Source organism: Nasonia vitripennis (genome assembly GCF_009193385.2).
Source record: "Nasonia vitripennis strain AsymCx chromosome 2 unlocalized genomic scaffold, Nvit_psr_1.1 chr2_random0009, whole genome shotgun sequence".
NCBI classification, from domain to species: Eukaryota; Metazoa; Arthropoda; class Insecta; order Hymenoptera; family Pteromalidae; genus Nasonia; species Nasonia vitripennis.
Genome location: NW_022279616.1, coordinates 1,224,339 through 1,244,523, shown reverse-complemented (window position 1 = coordinate 1,244,523; position 20,185 = coordinate 1,224,339). Strand labels below are relative to the sequence as shown.

The 20,185-nt window shown below is 41.7% G+C and overlaps 1 protein-coding gene across 18 annotated transcripts in view; it reads right to left on the bottom strand.

Moving 5' to 3' along the window:
* The window catches only part of LOC100113919 (RNA binding protein fox-1 homolog 1-like), a 371,748-nt gene that overhangs the window by 339,205 nt on the left and 12,358 nt on the right, over positions 1–20,185 (bottom strand). For 2 of the 18 annotated variants that reach the window (XM_032601587.1, XM_032601588.1), the window contains exon 3: positions 19,079–19,180. The exons of the other annotated variants lie outside the window; for them this stretch is intronic. In XM_032601587.1, coding sequence (XP_032457478.1) covers positions 19,079–19,099 — 21 coding nt within the window. In that variant the 5' untranslated portion in view covers positions 19,100–19,180. The remainder of the gene's footprint in view (positions 1–19,078; positions 19,181–20,185) is intronic. 18 annotated transcript variants of the gene reach the window in all.

The window sequence follows — 20,185 nt, the reverse complement described above, 5'->3', positions numbered from 1 at the left end:
CGCGCTCAAAGAAGCGAATGACGGATTCTGTTACATACTCGTCGTCATAGATGTTCTCAGTAAATTTGTATGGGCCGAACCCTTGCGCGATAAATCAGCTCAGACAGTCGCTACAGCCATTGAAAAAATTCTGAAACGAGCCGGTAATCGTGTGCCTCAGTGTTTACAATCGGACAAGGAAAAAGAGTTTACAGGTAGCGCTGTTCAAAAAATTCTCAAAAAATACGACATTTCTTTTCGCACCGCCCGAAATCCGGATATCAAAGCGGCAGTAGTTGAACGCGTGAATCGTACGATGAAAGAGCGTATGTGGAGGTACTTTACCCACCGCAACACCAAACGTTACATTGACGTGTTACAGAAAATTGTCGACGCATACAACAACACGATTCGCACGTCTACAAATATGAGGTCTGCTGCGGTTAATCTCTACAATGCGTACAAAGCCCGCAGCAACGTAGAACAACAGCGTCACGCTCGTGAAAAGAAGCACCCGATACAGCCTAAATACCGTGTCAACTACTACGTGCGCATCAGTCAATCAAAGGGCACCTTTTCGAAAGGGTTCGAAAAAAACTTTAGCGAAGAAATTTTCAAAATCAAACGCGTAACTCAGCGGCAAGGTATCTACACATACGAATTGGAGGATCTCAATGGTGAAATCATTGACGGATTTTTTACAACGAGGAATTGGTGCGCGTAGGCGCTGCTCGTATGCTAACTGATCAAGAATTCAAGATAGAGCGTGTAATTAAAACCAAGGGTCACGGAAATAAAAAACAATTGTTTGTCAAGTGGCTGGGATATCTCGATAAATTTAACTCATGGGTAAAAGCGAGCGATATCAAAGGTGTTTAAACTATGGATAACACGGACGACTTTTATCTCGTGCTACCGAGTAACAGCAGCCTGGTCTATTTTCCCGATAACGTGACAACTTGTTTCAGCACGCATCTGTGCCGCGAAATAAGACTGACAGGAGATTGGCACGTGGGCCTAGCCGAAATCCACGTGCCGCGCACCGTTATGCACATTCAAGAACCCGAGGCGTACTACACTTTTAAACTTGGCAGTGAGACCAGCAAAGACGGCGATCAGTACTACAATTTTCCTCATGGAATATACGAAACTGTGGACCAGCTGGCCGAAGAATTGAACAAAGTACGAGATATTCGCGAGCATCAAATACTCGCACCGATTGAATTTCAGAAATGCTACTACACCTTGAGACGTACTTGTAAATGTAAATATCCTCATTATACAACCTTTAATGAAAAGATTCGACACGTATTTGGATTCGAAGATGCCGTGCACAGACAAACGGGCACTTTTGTAACATCGAATTTGGGTGTAAGCAATAACGTGGGTAGCAGACCTGCCTCTTTTGCACGCGCTGTGCCCGATCAGCTTTACGTCTATACAGACATATGCACACCGTACACAGTCGGCGATACGCAAGCAGCACTTTTGCGCATAGTCGCTTTTGAAAACTCAAAGTACAAATTCGGCATATACATGGTTAAACAGTTTGCACCGATCCATTCGAAAATTACCATTCGAGTACGGGATACTGACGGTTACGCTTCACTTTAAGCGTAATCTGTAGGCATAAAAATGAGTCATTATATTCATTACTACAACGACCAAGTCGGTGGCGGCGCCGGTGTAAAATCTGTATACACCGGAGCGACTTACCAACGAGGTTCAGGTATTGGAAGCTTTCTGGGCTCGATTTTTCGTCGAATAGCACCTTATCTCGCGCGCGGTGCCAAAGCGGTCGGCAAAGAAGCTTTTCGCGCGGGCCTGAATGTAATCGACGACGTCGCCAATAGCGGTGCTAATTTCAAAGAAGCCCTCAACGGTCGACTGAAAGAGTCGGGTAAAAATTTGAAAAGAAAAGCAGAAAACAAGCTTGATCAAATGATGATGAGCGGCAACGGCTATATTGGTCCTGTTGCCAAGCGCAAACGGCAGTCGAAGAAGAGCCGTGCACCGGTACGCAATGTGCGTCGCAAGGTAAAATCAAAAAAGCGAGTAAGCAAAAAACCAAGCAAGAAATTAGAGCGCAAAAAGAAGAGAAAGAGGCGGATGAGAAGTGTGACAGATATTTTCGGTCCTAAAAATTAATAACAATGGCGTATCTACACGCGTACAGCGGCGAGGGAATGAAGAGCGAGCTAGATCTCTTTACTCTTCCTCTCACTCAAACATCCATCGAAAGTAGCGCTTATCTCTACTACAAACCCATTTCGTCGCTCAGCGACGATAGTGACTCACCCTTGGAATTTTTAATTCCAAGTTCCATCGATCACTACATCGATCTCGCGCACACCATGTTGCACCTGACCGTTCAAATACTACCAGCTAGTGATACACCCAGCGAAAATCTCAAAGTTGGCCCTGTGAATAACTTTATACACTCAATGTTTGATCAGATTGACATATTTTTCAATCAAAAGTTAGTTTCACCACCAAACAATGCGTATCCGTATAGAGCCTACATAGAAACGCTGCTAAATTATGCGGCACCTGCTATGCGCTCTCATCTCACGTCTGCTTTGTGGAGCATCGACACCGCCGATGCCATGGATGCCGCGCCAAATTTAGATCGTAAGGCTGATGGTGCGAATCAAGGCCTCATTAACAGACTGTTCTTTACAGCTGGTGGCAAGACCGTCGACATTATCGGACATTTGCATTGTGACGTTTTTAATCAACCGAAATTCCTTATCAACGGTGTAGACGTGAGAGACGCCTTTTGTCTCATGGACTGGTCCGACAACGGAAAATTTTCGGTGCACATCAAGGAGGCCACACTGATCGTGCGTCGTGCCAAGATAAGCCCGGGTATTTTACTAGCGCACGCGAACGCCCTTGCTAAAACAACAGCCAAATACCCCTTAACAAGGGCCGAAGTCAAGTCGTTTACGCTGCACAGCGGTATACTCGGCGACACCCTGGACAACGTTATACTAGGATAGCTACCGAAAAGGATCATCCTGGGCTTTATTATAAATAAAGCCTTCAACGGCAATAGAAAGCTCAACCCTTTCAATTTTCAACACTTTAACATAAACTTTATTTCGCTCTACGTGGACGGCGTTCAAGTCCCGCGCATTTTACCAGCCATTGGAATCTCGTTCGCTCGGGGTCTCCACGCGTTGAGGTGTGTTTCACCGAAGCTCTAACGGAAACGCTAAACTGCATTGTTTACGCAGAGTTTGACAACGTGCTCGAAATCGACTCGAATAGACAAATTATAACGGACTTTAATTCCTAAAGTGTCTGGGTGATGGGAGAGAGAAAAAAAAGGTATAAGAGTTCTGACGCTGTATATCGTCGACTCAGTTGATCGACGTCGGCAGCAGCAGCACCCGATACATTCACCATGGATTACGATTACGTGATAGAACTTCAGGGCTTCAGGGACAAAGAAGACAAGTTTTTGCCCAAAGAAGTGGCTGTAGTTTCTCTGCAAGGACACGTCATTTCTCATTGGGTGATTTGGCCACCGCACGAATTTACCGAGTTACCCTGCTCCTTGAGGATCGCCAACGACTATGCAGCGGCGCGACATTTTGGCATACACTGGTTCGAGGGAGATATAACACTACGAAAAGTACACTATCACCTGTATAACCTTGCTAGAACGGCTAAAAGAATATACGTCAAGGGCCTTGAGAAAGCACGATATGTCCAATCTATAACGACGCGCAACGTCGAGAATCTCGATGATTACACGACAGCTGAATTCGGTGAACTACAGAGACGCTTTAAATGCCCGCAGGTCTGCAGCTACCATGTCTGTCAGGCAGACACCTATAAAAGATCGTACTGTGCACTCTTGAGAGCACACACATACTACAAAAGTGGATCCATTCACACGTGCCCAGTGAAATATTGGAAAAAATACAAGAGACTGACACCGATGTGTTTTATCAAGCTATTCAAAAGCCTATGTGGTCTCGAAGAGGTAACACTGTGCAATTTCGAGGAAGGGACGTGGTGGACAAAATCGACAGCGACGAAGACGAATACGCGAGTAACGACACCGATTCATCTACAATAAAAAATGAATACGGCCGAGATTATGAGAGCCCTAGAAGGCTTAAAAGCCCGGACAATCGGGGTTTACGCTGCAGATCGGATACCGCGGGTGCTGATAACGCCAGCAGCAATAGTGTGTAACACCGATGATCACACTAAACCAGGAACACACTGGGTAGCTATTTACATTGACAAAAATAGATTGGGCACGTATTTCGACAGTTATGGCCTGCCACCGGTATCAAGACATCATATAGAACGCCTACGTAAGAACTGTAAATATTTTCGCTGGAATACAAAAACTCTTCAAAGCGACTCGATTTGCTGCGGACAATACACTATTATGTTTTTATATCACATGTGTTGCGGTACGAGACTCGGGACATTTTGCCGCTTATTCTCACAAGACACTGGGCAAAACGATACCCTTGTCGTCAAATTTTATAAAAAGATTCGCAATAAACTTAAATATAAAAAATGTAAGCGAGCGTCTACATTTGCCGATGAGCGTTCTCTAGGCTCAGGACCATGTAATCAAGCGTGTACCTCTAGATTAAGATGTGTTTGATGTATTTGTAATCTTGAATAAAGAAAAATATTGAACGTAATATAAATGTGTTCTGATTCTACCTACGCACATGTATTCCTTTATTAAGCAGTAACGAATTTTGCTTTTCTAAACAGACGGATGTCGTCCGTCGTATTTTTCTCTGATGAAAAGATTTATTTTTTATTTTTAACGGCCAGTTTGTAACGTCCTTACGTCGTATTTTCAACAACCGTATAACTGTTGGACTACGAAAGGGTAGTGGGAAAAATTGTATTAAAGAGACGACGGCGGTCGCGAGATTTCATAGTAGCATCGAGACTCTCTGACTGTGCACTTGTACGCTATAATAACTTTTTTTTTTACAAGTGAGATAGTACCGTGAATTTTTTTTTTGTGCTTCACCATAGCGAACTGACAAACACCCGGCAAACGTAGTCCGACTGTCGAATTTCCAAATCTACTGCTGTCGACGACCTGCGCGCTCAACAAATCCAACTCAAAGAGAGTCTGCATCGGCCTGGAGTACAGTGATGGGTACTATCATCAAGTTATTAAACTCATAAGTAACGGGCCAATGTACAAAAACATAACTCTTGACGAAAACAGCTGGACTCTTTTAAAAGATCAGTTTGACGCTATAACAGCTTATTTGAACAATTCTTATTCGTTTTATCACGAATTTGGACACTCTGTTAAGATCTATCTTACAAATCACGACTTAAACTTTTCAACCGCGTACGGCATCAAGTCAATCACAATCGACGAAAGGCCTAAAAACACATAGCCAAGCAAAGAAGACGAAGAAGAAGAAATCGCTCAGCCGGTTTGTAAAAAAATGAAAACATCCAACCCACCGGGTATAGTAATGCAACACCCAACATTTGAAGGACTCCGTCTACATAGTTCACTAGTCGATCAACGTTTGGATGCTTTGAAAACTCTAGTCGGTAAGGTAAACCGTACCTACGACTACGTTCTCGAATATTTGAAGACTGCTCTGGAAGCCGAAGAACCACAAAACATTAAGAACATTTTGACAGATTTCAAGGAATTTAAACAGTTTTATTCGAGACATAACATCGCTATAGAAGGCTTTGTACTGGATAAAATGGTCGACGATAACAACGACAATTTTAAAGAGCAATATTTGAGAATTGTATTATCCGAAATCCTCGTGTCCGGTTTACCGTTCATCGCAAAAGATGTACTAAATTATGTAAAATTTGCCTAAAAAACCTCTTGCGTAGACCATGTATATACTTTCCTGAATAAACTTTTAATACATTTAGAAAAAACATTTTATTATTATTCACCATCACATCTTTCCTTATTTATACCGCAACAATTATTAAAGATCCTTATTCGGCAATCAGCCAATGCGCAAGATGGGTGTATGCGCAGGAAAATTAGCGTTAGCGCGCTCGAATGACAGTGGGGTAAAAAAAGACTGTTATAGAGAGTGTTATAAAAAACGACACACGAAACTAGAAACATTTCGTAGAACCAACAGAACAGATAATTTAAACGAGAGAATCGGCTTTGACAATAAATGTTTACCTATCTGGAGATCGTAACATTTTTCCCTCTCTTTCCAACTATTATTTTACCGCTATAAACAGCGCCCGATAAGCGTCGCGTCTCACTTGGAGACGACTAGGCAACCACGATGGGTCAGGAGCACAGCGCAAAAAAGACCGGCTATAAGCCACTCATCAGTGATAAGAAAAACCAAAAGAAGGAAGAAAAAAACGCCTTCAAATCAATTACAGAAAAATACTCTACAAATACCGGATCTATACCCGAAAAAAAGGGTTATAAAAAATTATAATTTATATTTCATAGAAACCATCGGCCCTTTTCAGGGCCACAAAAACATCCATACGTATAGAACAAACGCGCACACATGAAAGTGGAGAGCGCAAATATAGCGCTTCTACACCATGTCAGCCTCAAATAAGGACATATCTGTTGCATTATTTAATGCCCACTTAGCAACAGGTACACCTTATCTGCCCCTCGAAAAATCAAAAATGACCTACGCCATAACAGCCCCCCAGGCCGAGAGAGAGATAACGAGATAGAGGGGGGTGTACGCTATAACGGCCTAGGCCCCGAAGCAGAGGGGAGGGGGAAAATCAAATACGCCTGTCTCGCTATATGGCCCTTCTTACTACTCCCGATCCTTTTTTCGAGCTTGACTCTATTTACCTCCCGTGTATCTTAATGTGTAAGTAGCCGGGAATTTCTCATCCGCCTCGTAATTTATCCGGCGCATCGGAAATTTCGAGAGACAGCGCGCGAGAAGGGTAGCAAGAGAGCAACATCTATGTTAGAGTCGCCGCAGAGGAGAGTTGGAAAGCTGGGTCGAAAAATCAGCCCAGGACATTTTCTACGCGGAAGGTGTCCCGGCTCTCGTGTCACCTATACTCTCTCTGGGACGCGTTCCCCCTGGCGGGTGGCCTCTTGCTCACTTCTTTACACCGGCGGCGAAGTGGAGGCGAGAAAACGGCGGTGCGCTCCCGGTGCATTAATTTGGAAACATTGGAAGCTGCTCATTTGTTAAACGTCCGCCCTGCAGCGGGCGCGAGAAAACGCGCGCAGTCTCCTGGCTTACCTACAGCGATGCTCGATCTGCGAATCGTGCGATTCTCACCGATTATTGCTAAAATACACCGGGAATTCTCTACTTTACTCTTACTCCCTTAGTGCATAATCTACTATTTTGAATTCCCGCCCAGGCGCGCAGAACAAACATGGCGGCACCCATCTAGCTAGCTCACATCAGTCGCACACGGCGTCGTTGAGCAATCGCCGTCTGCTACTGCGTCGTATTTCTAAGTTTTCAGAAGTAATACGTCCACCTGAGCATGTCTGACAGGACAACTCAATATCTTTTATGCGTATGTACGACGCTACGGAGTCCTTGTTAAACAATAGTGCTAATATTTTTCGTATTCGACGCATAAAACTCCGAATCGCGAATTTACTGTTTGACCGCAGCGCCATTGCAGTGTACGGGCTTTTCACGAAAGATTTGGGACGACATCCTTTAGAATAATTGTTACCTAAAATTGAAATAATTTTCATCCGGCGATTTTTTTTATCTTTTCACCCCCGCATCCCTATTTCCACCCTTAAAATGGGGGACGATCGCAACACGGTTATCGAGTTCGAAAGTACTCGAAAATCACTTGCGCCTATTTTTTCACCGTCTTTTTAAAATTATTTAGAAAATTAGCGTTAATAGAAACCATCGAAACAAAAACATCCATACGTATAGAGCAACTAACATTTGAATAAAAGAAACGAGACGCTGAGTATGTACAACAGATTCATATACACACATGAAAGTGGAAAGCAAATATAGCGCTTCTACACCATGTCAGTCTCAAATAAGGACATATCTGTTGCATTATCCAAAGTCCACTCAGCAACAGGTACTCCTTATCAGCCCCAGAGAAATCAATAATGACCTACGCCATAACAGCCCCCCAGGCCGAGAGAGAGAGATAACGAGATAGAGGGGGATGTACGCTATAACGGCCTAGGCCCCGAAGCCGAGGGGAGGGGGAAAATAAATAACGCCTATTTCGCTATATGGCCCTTCTTACTACTATCGGGATAAAAAAAATTAGTTTTATAGTTTGTGCAACGGGAGACCCCTCATTTTTCGCGCACGAAACCATAAGGCACTTAAGTGTTGCGGTCGTGCCTAAAAAAATAGAATATTTATAAGAGACTACTAAAAATTACCTATCTCACTAGTGACTTCGCTTGCGCGAAAAAGTATAGCTGTGACGTATAATAATGATCTATTTTTCAAGAAAATCGTTTGTTTTCTCGATACGATTGACAAAAGTCAGGGGTGAAAAAAATGTTGTCCAAACGTTTATTCTTCTTTAGAATAATTGTTACCGAAAATTGAAATAATTTTCATCCGGCGATTTTTTTGACCTTTTCAACCCCGCACCCCTATTTCCACCCTTAAAATGGGGGATGATCGCAGCACGGTTATCGAGTTCGAAAGTACTCAAAAACCACTTGCGCCTATTTTTCACCGTTTTTTAAAAATTATTTTAAAGCCTCGTTTTATAATTTTCACCCCCAACATAAGGGGTGATGATCAAGTGGATGTAGCTGTAGCTCCCTGCAAAATTTAATTATCGCGCACCGTTCAAAAGTGTGATAGAATCACTTTTCAAGATTCTATCTCGCGAAAGAAACAATGAGATTGCCGGAGAACAGCACGTAAAAAGAGCCCCATCCCTTACGACGCGTGTGAGCAGCCCCCCGCACTTGAACACTATCAATTCCTGCCTAATCGAATACTTTAAAGTTGTCTGGGATGTCTATTTATTGACTTGCTAATCGAAAAAGGAATCTGGTTGTTGGACGATTTTCTCGACTATCTTCTTTCTGACACGCTTTCTGGAGCAGCTGCTTTCCAAGACTTTTTCTGGAGTAGCTGCCTCCTGAAGAAATTTTCTGTAGTAGCTGCTTTCTGGCTCGTTTTCTGGAGTAGCTGCTTTCCAAGACTTTTTCTGGAGTAGCTGCCTCCTAAAGAAATTTTCTGGAGTAGCTGCTTTCTGAAGCGATTTTCTGGAGTAGCTGCATTCTGAGACTTTGTCTGGACTAGCTGCTTCTCATTCTCGACCGTCGATATACTCACTTCCTCTTGTAACAAAATAATGTTATCTATTCTGCTAACGTCCGCCTTATCAAGCCATACTTTAAATCCTATGCCTTAGGAATTATCGTTATTCACAACAGACATTCCTGATTATCGATTTGAGATAATTCGGATCTCCGTTTCCTATCAACTGGTGTGATAAGACTAGCCATTTTTGTTTTTATTTTGTTGTTTGACTAAATAAAGGTACAATAAAGTTAGGTGTAAAATACAAAAATGTGATCTGATGAATCCAATTAAATTTTTTTGATTACTATGAAAAATATACAAAAACATATATGTTTTTACATCGCAAATGAAAATCGAAAGGCTTGAGTGTAAGTATAATGGGAATGTGATCTTTATAGCAATCCAGTTTAAAATTTTCGATCACCCAGAAACAAATGCGAAAATATGTATTTATTACATCACCTCCCAATCGAATACTTAATGAAAATAATATTTTCAGTGATAGCGATGATAAAATCTTACAAAAACCAATAAATCGAGAAGCAAATTTTGTCAAAGTAAGTAGTAAACCGCTTGACTGACTTTAACCCATTTGAATACATAGGTTATAGGTACACACTGATATATACTTGTATTAAAAGCACACACTACACGTGTGCTTCATGCGTACTACACCTATGCAGGAGGCCTATACACAATGCGCGCGTTAAGTTCCGTCGTGCTTTTTTTAAATCATCATCCTTGCTTGAAAAAGCCAACTCGCCTCTTGTTGTGTACCGTGCTTTTTATAACCAGTGCATCGATAACGCTCTTTTTAGCCTGCCTGAAAAAGCAGAGTATTCCAGTATCTCATAGTAGAATTTCGTTGTAAATCTAAATTGTGTTCGATGTCACACGGACCGATGGTATATACATACATGTATGAAATGTGTCACACACATATACACACTACACAGGAAAATGCAAATATCTAAGGCGAAAGTGTTTTATCTCTAGGGGCGAAAGTGCTTACTTTATTGAGTATTCGTGATATACACACTCTGTTAAAAATGGTCAATAGAGGTCGATTAAATTATTAATTGAATTCTGAACTATATATAAATCCCGTTTTTTGCATAATAACTCGAAAAAATTTTGTACAAAAAAGATCTAGTAAAGTTAATAGAAACAATGTTGATAATAAACCAATGATGACAATAATGATAACAATAATGATGACTATTCGGACGCCCAAGCACCGTTAGAGGGCGCTATTTTCAGCGCTGAAAGTTATAATAAGACCACGTGATGCATGGAGGCAGAAACTAAAAGAGTAGAAAAGCTTTTAAATACATATTGTAGTATTCCCTATTCAACATTATAACTTTTTATTAATTTTTGAGCAACAAATTTCTATCTTATGTCCATACTTATGTAATATTTGTATATTTATATTTTGTTTGTCGTCTGCTTATTATAACTTTCAACTCTTTTAGGAAAATCCGCTAGGTGTACCACTTTTGCTTGGACGTGCGAATTTTTTTCTGTATGATGTAAAATCCAAACCTCAATATAGTAGTAGATAATGCCACGGATGATGCGGCTTCATCTTCTTCTGAAACTTGCCTTCGTGGCGCTACCGCGCCACTTGATTAGACACATTTTCTTAGTCACATACACACACGCTTACGCGCACGCTCGCATAGGCTTCTGCAAAGCTGCTGTAAGACGATTAAAATCAAATTAATTCCAACCCCCTTAGCGGTAGTTCAGAATAGAATGCTGAGTAATTACTCTTAAATGATTGCTGTCACTGAAAAAAAGTCGTTTTCGGCAATTTGCACATTTTTTGCTCATTTGTTTAGTTTGTCAAAGTTATTATTTCTCTTTAACAACAGTAAAGAATATATTGTATACGAATCCTATAGCGTAGGCATCCATTTTTATCCAATCAAGACTACTATTCCAAACTGAACACTTTTGTGCTACACTATTAAGTTATTCTGATTATATCTTTATTAATTTTATCCTTTATTTGTAGATTTGCTTCTATGAAACTGACAATGAGAATGATCAGAATCAATATATTGATATCGAAGAGGGGTTACCTGATTTATTTTTTGAGAGAGAATGTCAAAAATCTGTAGGACCAAGGATGTTACTCCAGTACGCAAATCGTCAATCGTCATTGAAGACATTTTTAGTCTGTTGACGCTTGTAGAGGTGAGGTAGGGAGAAATTGGACACGTGTGTTCGATTGAACTTTGTATTTATTTAGAGAGCTTGGAAATACTGATGTCAAACTTGACTCGGCAGAACGCAGACCGCAGGACAGGCAGGAGGGCCTAGGTCTGTGCAAGTCTCTGGTTCGAGCAAGAGTGCCGAGTGCCCCCAGCGAAGCCACCCTTCAGGCCTCGGAGGGAAGACGTTGGTCTCGCTCATGAGGCCCGAAGGGAAGGGATAGCTTGGGCACTTTAGCGGATGAGTGGCGCGCGTGCTTTTTTGAGAATTCCGAAGATTATCGAGCGCGCGCGGCCGATCGTTTTATTGCTAAGTGCAATATGCGACAGACCGCTCGGCTGCCGAAAATCCGGGGACTGCCTCGTCTGGGGGATTAGCGAACGCGCGCGCGGCGGATCGCTTTATTGCGGTGAGGCAATAAAGCGAGGGACCGCTTGGCGAAAACTCGAGAACGTTGTGAACGCTCTCTGCCAGGCCCCGCAGATGCGGGAAACATGCACGCCACATCACCCCCTTGCCAGTGATAACGCTACATAGGTATTATATATGAAATTATTGTACATGTTAGTGGCTTATGCTATATATGAAAATAATACGAAAAATTTTACATTCTATTTGAAACCAGCTTGGTAACGGTCCGGAAAACGAACAGTACGGCCGGATCGCGTAGTTATACGTTCCCGGTTTTCGCGATTTATATTCGCCGGTCTTGGCTGCTGTACATTTTCTGGCGCAGGAGCAGCGTTAACCGGTGGCACGACCTTTCTTTGCTTGATGGTAACCGTTACCCCTTGGTAACTATCTTCGTCTGCGTCGTCGCTACGGTTTTCTTCTGCGAGTTTTTCGATTTCGTCTGACAATATAAACGCGGGCTTGAGTCGATCAATTGACACGCGAACTTTTTTATCATTTATTTCGATAACAAAAGATTTGTCGCTGCGCTCGATGACCTTATAAGGTCCATCGTACGGCGGATCGGACGGGCCTCGCACGGCGTCGTGACGTAGAAAAACATACGGTGAACTCGCTAGTTCTTTGAACAAGAATACTTTTTTCTCACCGTGGCGATGTACAGGCGACGGTTTTACATTGTTGACACACTTTCGTAGATCTTTGACGAAGTTTGATGTCGGATTTTGGTCGCTAGTAAGGAAAAATTCCGCAGGCAAACGTAACCCGGTGCCGTAAACAAGTTCGGCTGACGTGGCTCCGAGGTCTTCTTTAAATGTCTAAACTGACGCGGAGAACATTTGTCTAAATTTTGATTGAAAGCAAAAGTAATCGGTTTCTGATCAGTGAAAATTATAAAATGTCTGCCCTCTAGCATATGGCGAAAACGTTTGACAGAACTGTAGATAGCGTAAAGCTCGCGGTCGTACGCGCTGTATTTACGTTGAGCCTCAGTCAATGATTTTGTGTAAAAAGCTAGAGGTTGCCAAGCATTATCTACTAGTTGTTGCAATGCGCCGCCAATCGCGAAATCTGAAGCATCGACTACAAGACTGATCTGCGCGCCGGGTATTGGGTGCGCGAGTAATGCTGCATTCGCGAGAGCAGTTTTCGACTTCGAAAAAGCGTCGCGAGCTTCGTCGGTCCACTCAACTGGCGTGTTGCCCTTTTTCGCACCTCCTAGTAATGCGTTCAAAGGGTGCAAAATTTTAGCCGCGTGAGGAACAAATCTGCGGTAAAAGTTAAACATGCCGAGATAACGACGCAAGCTTTTAATCGTCTCTGGCAATGTAAATTTCGAGATCGCTTCGACGCGTTCTTGCATTGGAGCAATGCCGCTGGCGTTAACCGTATAACCGAGGAAGGTTACTTCACTTACACCGAATACGCATTTCGCAGGGTTAATCACGACACCATATTTCGTGAATCTATCGAATAACATTTTCAGATGCTCTAAGTGTTGCGTTTCGTTTTCGGACGCGATCAAAAAATCATCAATATAAGCGTAGACAAAATCGAATCCGCGTACAATCTCGTCGACGAAACGCTGACATGTCTGTGCTGCATTGCGTAGCCCGAACATCATCATTACCGGTTCGAAAAGACCGAAAGGCGTAATTATTGCCGCCTTTTCGACGTCTTCGGGAGCGATAGGTATTTGATGAAACGCACGCACGAGATCGACCTTAGAAAATACTTTTTTACCGTACAAGTTATGCGCGAAGTCCTCGATGTGCGGTGGCGTATACCTGTCGGGGATGGTGCGGGCGTTGAGGCCTCGGTAGTCGCCGCACGGCCGTGGATCGCCATCCTTCTTGGAAGCCATGTGAAGGGGAGTCGCCCATGAGCCCTTGCCGGGCCTCATGATCCCCAGCTCTATTAGCATCGCGAAGGTGTCCTTGGCTTTCTTCTGTCGTACGGGCGAAAGGCGACGGCACTTGGCGTGTACCGGAGGTCCTGGCGTCGTCTCGATATGGTGTTGCACCTTGTGCTTTACCGAGTTTCCTCGAAAAGTCGGCGGGCGCGTCAGATCGGGGTATTTCGCAAGTAGCTGGTGATACGGAGAATCACCTACTACTGTTTTGATACCCGGTTCTTCTTCTCCGGTTGGAAACCCGCGCGATGACAAACCAGTCACGTTATCTATCAACGACTTATTTTTGGCATCTATCAACAAGCCGTGATGCGATAAAAAATCGATGCCAATAATTGCGGAACTCACATCCGCGACGATAAATGGCCACATGAACTCGCGGCGGAGGCCGAGGTTCAGCGTCAACGGCACACTTCCGTAAGTCGCGATGGTCGAACCGTTGGCGGCGAACAACTCGTACGCGCACTTTTCCCGCTTGTCCGTAAGCCACGATCGTGGATACACACACAGATCGGCGCCGGTATCAACCAGGAATGTCTTGCGCGAATTAGAGTCCTCAACGTAGATGCGGCGATGCGCTAACCCGTCAATGCTTGCCGCATTCACTGACGACGCGCGTCGTTTCCCGACCAGGTACACGGACTGCGGCACTTTGTTGCACGTTCCTTGAAGCGACGGTGATAGAAGCACAACTCCGTCGGCTCGATGCGCGCCGATGCAGGTGTGGACGGTCGGCTGCGAGCCGCACGAGATGCTCCTCTAGCGCGGGAGCGACTTCGGTCTTGCGTTAACGCGTTCACTTGAATGGTCAACTTCTGAATTTGTTCGAATAATCCCGACATATCATTGACCGCGTTGACCTGTTTACTGGGAGTTATCTCATGGACCGTGTCGGCCAGTTTCAGAATTTTATCTACGGCTGTCTCGCTGGAAGCCGCCATAACTGTCTGCAATTGCGAGGGCAGGCGCGTTTTCCACAGTTCGAGTATGAACTCCTCCGAAGTGTTCGCGGTGGCATGCGCTTTCAAGGCACGGAAAAATTCTGATGGCTTACGGTCGCCTATCTGCTCTCCTTCTAATAACTTCCGCACTCGCGCGCCGTCCGATTCCGTGAACCGCTCGACCATTTTCGTCTTGAAATCCGTGTACTTGTCCGTAGCGGGTGGCTCTGTCAGGACATCTTCCATCTGGTTGATGGCCCTCTCCGTCAAACTCGAGATGGTATTACAATACTTAATGTTGTCGTCTGTAATACCCGCAGTGACGAACTGCGCCTCCAACAGCGTGAACCAAACCTTGATTTTGTTTTCAAGGAAAGGTGGCGCGCGGAAATTCCGCGGCGCGTGCACGTTCACCACGGGCGCCGAATTAGCGGACACGTCACCGGTTTCTGGCATTTTAAAAACACTCGACTACACGCAAGTACACAAAACACTTAGAAATTGTCCAATCACTTCCTTCACCTTAATATCACGTCGGGGTCACCAATTTTTAGTCTGTTGACGCTTGTAGAGGTGAGGTAGGGAGAAATTGGACACGTGTGTTCGATTGAACTTTGTATTTATTTAGAGAGCTTGGAAATACTGATGTCAAACTTGACTCGGCAGAACGCAGACCGCAGGACAGGCAGGAGGGCCTAGGTCTGTGCAAGTCTCTGGTTCGAGCAAGAGTGCCGAGTGCCCCCAGCGAAGCCACCCTTCAGGCCTCGGAGGGAAGACGTTGGTCTCGCTCATGAGGCCCGAAGGGAAGGGATAGCTTGGGCACTTTAGCGGATGAGTGGCGCGCGTGCTTTTTTGAGAATTCCGAAGATTATCGAGCGCGCGCGGCCGATCGTTTTATTGCTAAGTGCAATATGCGACAGACCGCTCGGCTGCCGAAAATCCGGGGACTGCCTCGTCTGGGGGATTAGCGAACGCGCGCGCGGCGGATCGCTTTATTGCGGTGAGGCAATAAAGCGAGGGACCGCTTGGCGAAAACTCGAGAACGTTGTGAACGCTCTCTGCCAGGCCCCGCAGATGCGGGAAACATGCACGCCACACATTCAATTCCATGCAATGGAAACTTTAACTGATGGTAATACCGATGATCTACGATACAGTTCAGAATCTGACATTGAAACGTCTGAAACAGATAGCGCAATCAATGACGAAGAATTTCTGAGTAGTGACAAGGAAACTGATAATATGTACAATCAGAATTTCCTTAGTATTACAGAAGAGGACAGTAATTTTGGTGAAGCTGAAGAGGCACAGCTTCCCAATAATCAGGTTATATTTTATAATATTTGACAATGAGAATTCTCCTTATTTTTAGCATTGTAGAAATAGACGCCTCATAAAATAATTGCTTTACATTTTTTTTCCTCATAACTAATATCTTTAAATTTCTGTAGTACAAGATTATTGGTTTCAATAAATTTTGAATTTTGCGTCAGATTTTCGTAAAAAAATCGTATAATGTATTTAAAAGTTGATTCGTGCTTGAGATAAATTACATGCTGTAACGTTGTAATGAAATGTAGAACTTTATTTTTTGTTCTATTGAAAATCATAATTATTTATTGTTTAAAATGTTGATATTATAAATTTCAGATTAGAGAAACTATAATACATTATTTATTAAATTAGGAGAATAAGTTGTTAATATACGTAGTAAAATAATTTAATTTTATTGTAGGAATGCGATGTCTTATACGAAAATTGTAGAGTTACGAGAAAACATAGTGAACTAATTAATTTGGCATTCGCAATAAGACATAGTTTGCCAGATATCGACCTTGAGAATATGATTAGTATAATCGACAGTCACCACCCAATGATGAATTTAAATCTAAATATCTTTTCATGAAATTTATACCAGAACTTGACTCTACAGAGTTTTATTATTGCGAAAATTGCAATGAAATATTGATCTTCAATGAGGAAGGAAATGGTACTTGTCGTTTCTGCTTAGTAAATTATACCAAGAAAATTTTGAAAAAATAACAGTTTTTTATCAGTATTTCATTATCGAAACAATTAGAAAATCTATTGCATAGCGAATTATACAATAAATTGAAAAACGTCTGGAGAGTGACGTCATTAATGCAAAAGTATATAGGCGACTGAAACGGCGAAACGTCTTTGCTGAAAATGATATAACGTTGCAATGGAATGTGGACGGTGTTAGCCTGTCCAAGTCATCAAAGGCTTCTTTGTGGCCAATTTTAGTAACTGTAAATAAGTTACTTTATCGAATTCGCAAAAATAATCTTTTGCTATGTGGATTATGGTATGGTGAGACTAAACCTCGTATGCATATGTATTTGGAACCATTTATTAAAGAATTTAAAACGCTAAAGACAGATCGCATTGTACGTTGCGTAGCACCACATGATCCAATTGTTGTTAAAGTTCACACTATTCTATGTACTGTTGATTCTGTAGCGAGACCAATGGTCCAAAATATGAAACAATATAATGGTAAATATGGTTGTTGTTATTGTCTTGAGAAAGACGAAAGAATACGAATAGGAAGAGGCTTAGCACGAGTGTGTATAATTTTTCTTTATAATACGCTTATAAAACTGAAACGGAAATTAAAATTCGCTCGTCTAAAGAATATGAGAAACATGCTATATTAGCTACGAATACTGGCAAAGTTATACACGGAGTCAAAGGGCATTCAATTCTATCTCCCTTATACGATTTTGATGTAATTCATTCAGTGCCACCCGATTACATGCACAGTTGTCTTCTAGGAGTTACAAAACTTTTTGTCACTGCGTGGTTCGATTCCACAAATAAAACCAAAGATTATTACATCGGAAGAAATTTAAATCAATTTAATGATAAATTACTGTCATTAAAACCTCCAGAGATCACGAGGACACCAAGGAAAGTAAGTGATAAATATAAAACTAATGAATGGAAAAACTTTGTTCTCTATTATTCCATCCCTTGTTTACAAAGTATAATGAACTCACGATACATCAAACACTGGCACTTATTTGTTTTTGGATTAAGTATGATGCTTAGAGAAAAAATGTTTGAGGATGATTTGCTTTTGGCTGAAAATGCGTTTTACGACTTTGTAAAAGATGTGCGCTATTTATATGGAATAGAATTTATGAAATACATTGTGCATTTGTTGTTACACATACCAAAGTACGTTTGTCTTTTTGGCGCCCTGTGGTCGTGGTCGACATTTCCCTTTGAAGGATTCAGCGGGGTGATAAGGCATTTATTTTTTGGTACTCAATATATATCCGAACAAATTATGAAATGTTTTGGTACATTGCGATACCTTAGAAATATTTCTCACGTTTTTGCTAACAATAATATTCATCCAAAAGTATTAAATTTGTTTCTGAAATTAATGTATCAACCAAGAGTGAAAAGCTGTATAGAATATGGAGATGATTTACGTATCTTTGGAATGCCAAAAATTATAAACTTATCACTCAATCAACAAATCATAATTGAGCAAGCAATGCACGAACCAGTTATCCAAAAATGTCAAAGTTATGACAGATTTATGTACAAACACGTACTGTTTCACTCTTTAAACTATAAAAGAATCATAAAAAGAAATAATAACACAATTTTGACTTCTGACAAAGAATTTTTAACCATTAAACGATTGCTTTTAGTAACTTGCATAAATACACGTGCGAAGAAATATGTTATAATAGGTAAAAAGCTTGTGAGATTGCACGAGGTACTATGTAATACTAAAAACTATAGTTCTTGTAAGTATTGTTATATTGTACAAAAAACAAATGAACTAGTCTGTTATGAAATCAGTTCGATAGATCCAAGTGTGTTAACACTTCACATCAGACAGAGAGTAACTGTATTTTCCCTATTGTTAATAAATAAGTATCGCTGCATCATTTTTTTTTCTGCACTTTCTGTATAATTGCTTGTCAGGAAATTTGCCAAGAATATTCAAAATCGCGCAATTCGCTCGCTGAAATACTTGCAGTAAAATCGGCAAACTGGCTTTTCAAAAACTACACGTATTTTTAATTTTGTACAAAAGATGTCAGAAAATTTACGTTTTATCTGTATGTTTACTTGCTGCTATTTCTGCATGATTGATCGTTAGGAAATTCGCCACGAATATTTAAAATTGCGCCACTCACGTGTTGGGATTTGTGCAGGAGAATCTGCAAAAAGACTCTTCAAAACCGTACAATTTTTCTCCAGGTTTACGTGCAGGAGAATATGTCTAATTAATTATCGAAATAGCGTGTGTTCATGCAGTGTTACTTGATTGTAAATTTGCAATAAGAAAGTTTACAAATTTTACTAATTACCTGCATGATTACTTGCGGCATTTTCTGCACGATTATTTGTTAAGGGACCAACCACGAATACGAATCCGCGGAATTGACGTGCTACAATACTTGCAGGGGAGTCTGCAAACAGAATTTTCAAAATGGCATGAACTTTCTGCAGGTTTATGTCCAGTGAAAACTGCACAAAATAATTTTGAAAATGCGCGTGTATGTGTAGGATTACTTGTTGCAATATCTACAAAAAAAGTGCAAATTCTTAGATTTATCTACAGGAATACTTGCTGCAGTGTCTGCGTGGTTGTATGTAAGGAATTGGCCACGAATATTCGAAATTGCTCGACTCACGTGCTGGAATTCGTGCTGGAGAATCTGCCACAATAATCATAGAAATAGCGCAAATATGTGCAGGTTTACATGCTGGAAAATTTGCAAATGGAATGCAACAAATTTTACAGATTATTGCTTCACGGTTACCTACTGCTCTTTCTGTATGATTCTTTGTTGGGTAACATGCCAAAAATATTTAAAATTGGTCGATCAAATTGCTGGAATACTTGCAAGGAAATATGCAAATAGTTTTTTAGAAACTGCACAACCTTTCTGCAGGTTTATATGCAGAGAAATACGTAGAATCGTCACAATAGTGCTAATTTTGTGTAGGATTACCTAAAAATTCCGCGAATTATTTGCAGAATTTCTTGCAGGTTAACAGCAAATCAACGTACACGCTACGTTCAGGGTATCTTGATAATTTTTTGTACACTTTTTTTGCATGCTATCCTACAGAAATTTTAACTGCTTAACCTACACACTTTTATATACGTTGTATTGCACAACATCCTGCATCTATACCTGTACGTTGTCGTACAACAATGTGTGTACAAATTTCTGTTGGTTTGTGTGCAGGCTATTTTTATAAGGGAACCGTTCATTTGCAAATAAAGCACTATATGCAACATGGGAGTAAGGTCGATTATTTCCGTGGGTGAAAGTTTACTGCCCAAGCAAATGACTTTATTCCCTTGTTGCATAATGTACTATTTCCTATTCGTATATCGAATCAGGACGACTCACTTGAAGAAGCCCATTTTCACATTTAGATGTACAACGTAAGATTTTAACGAC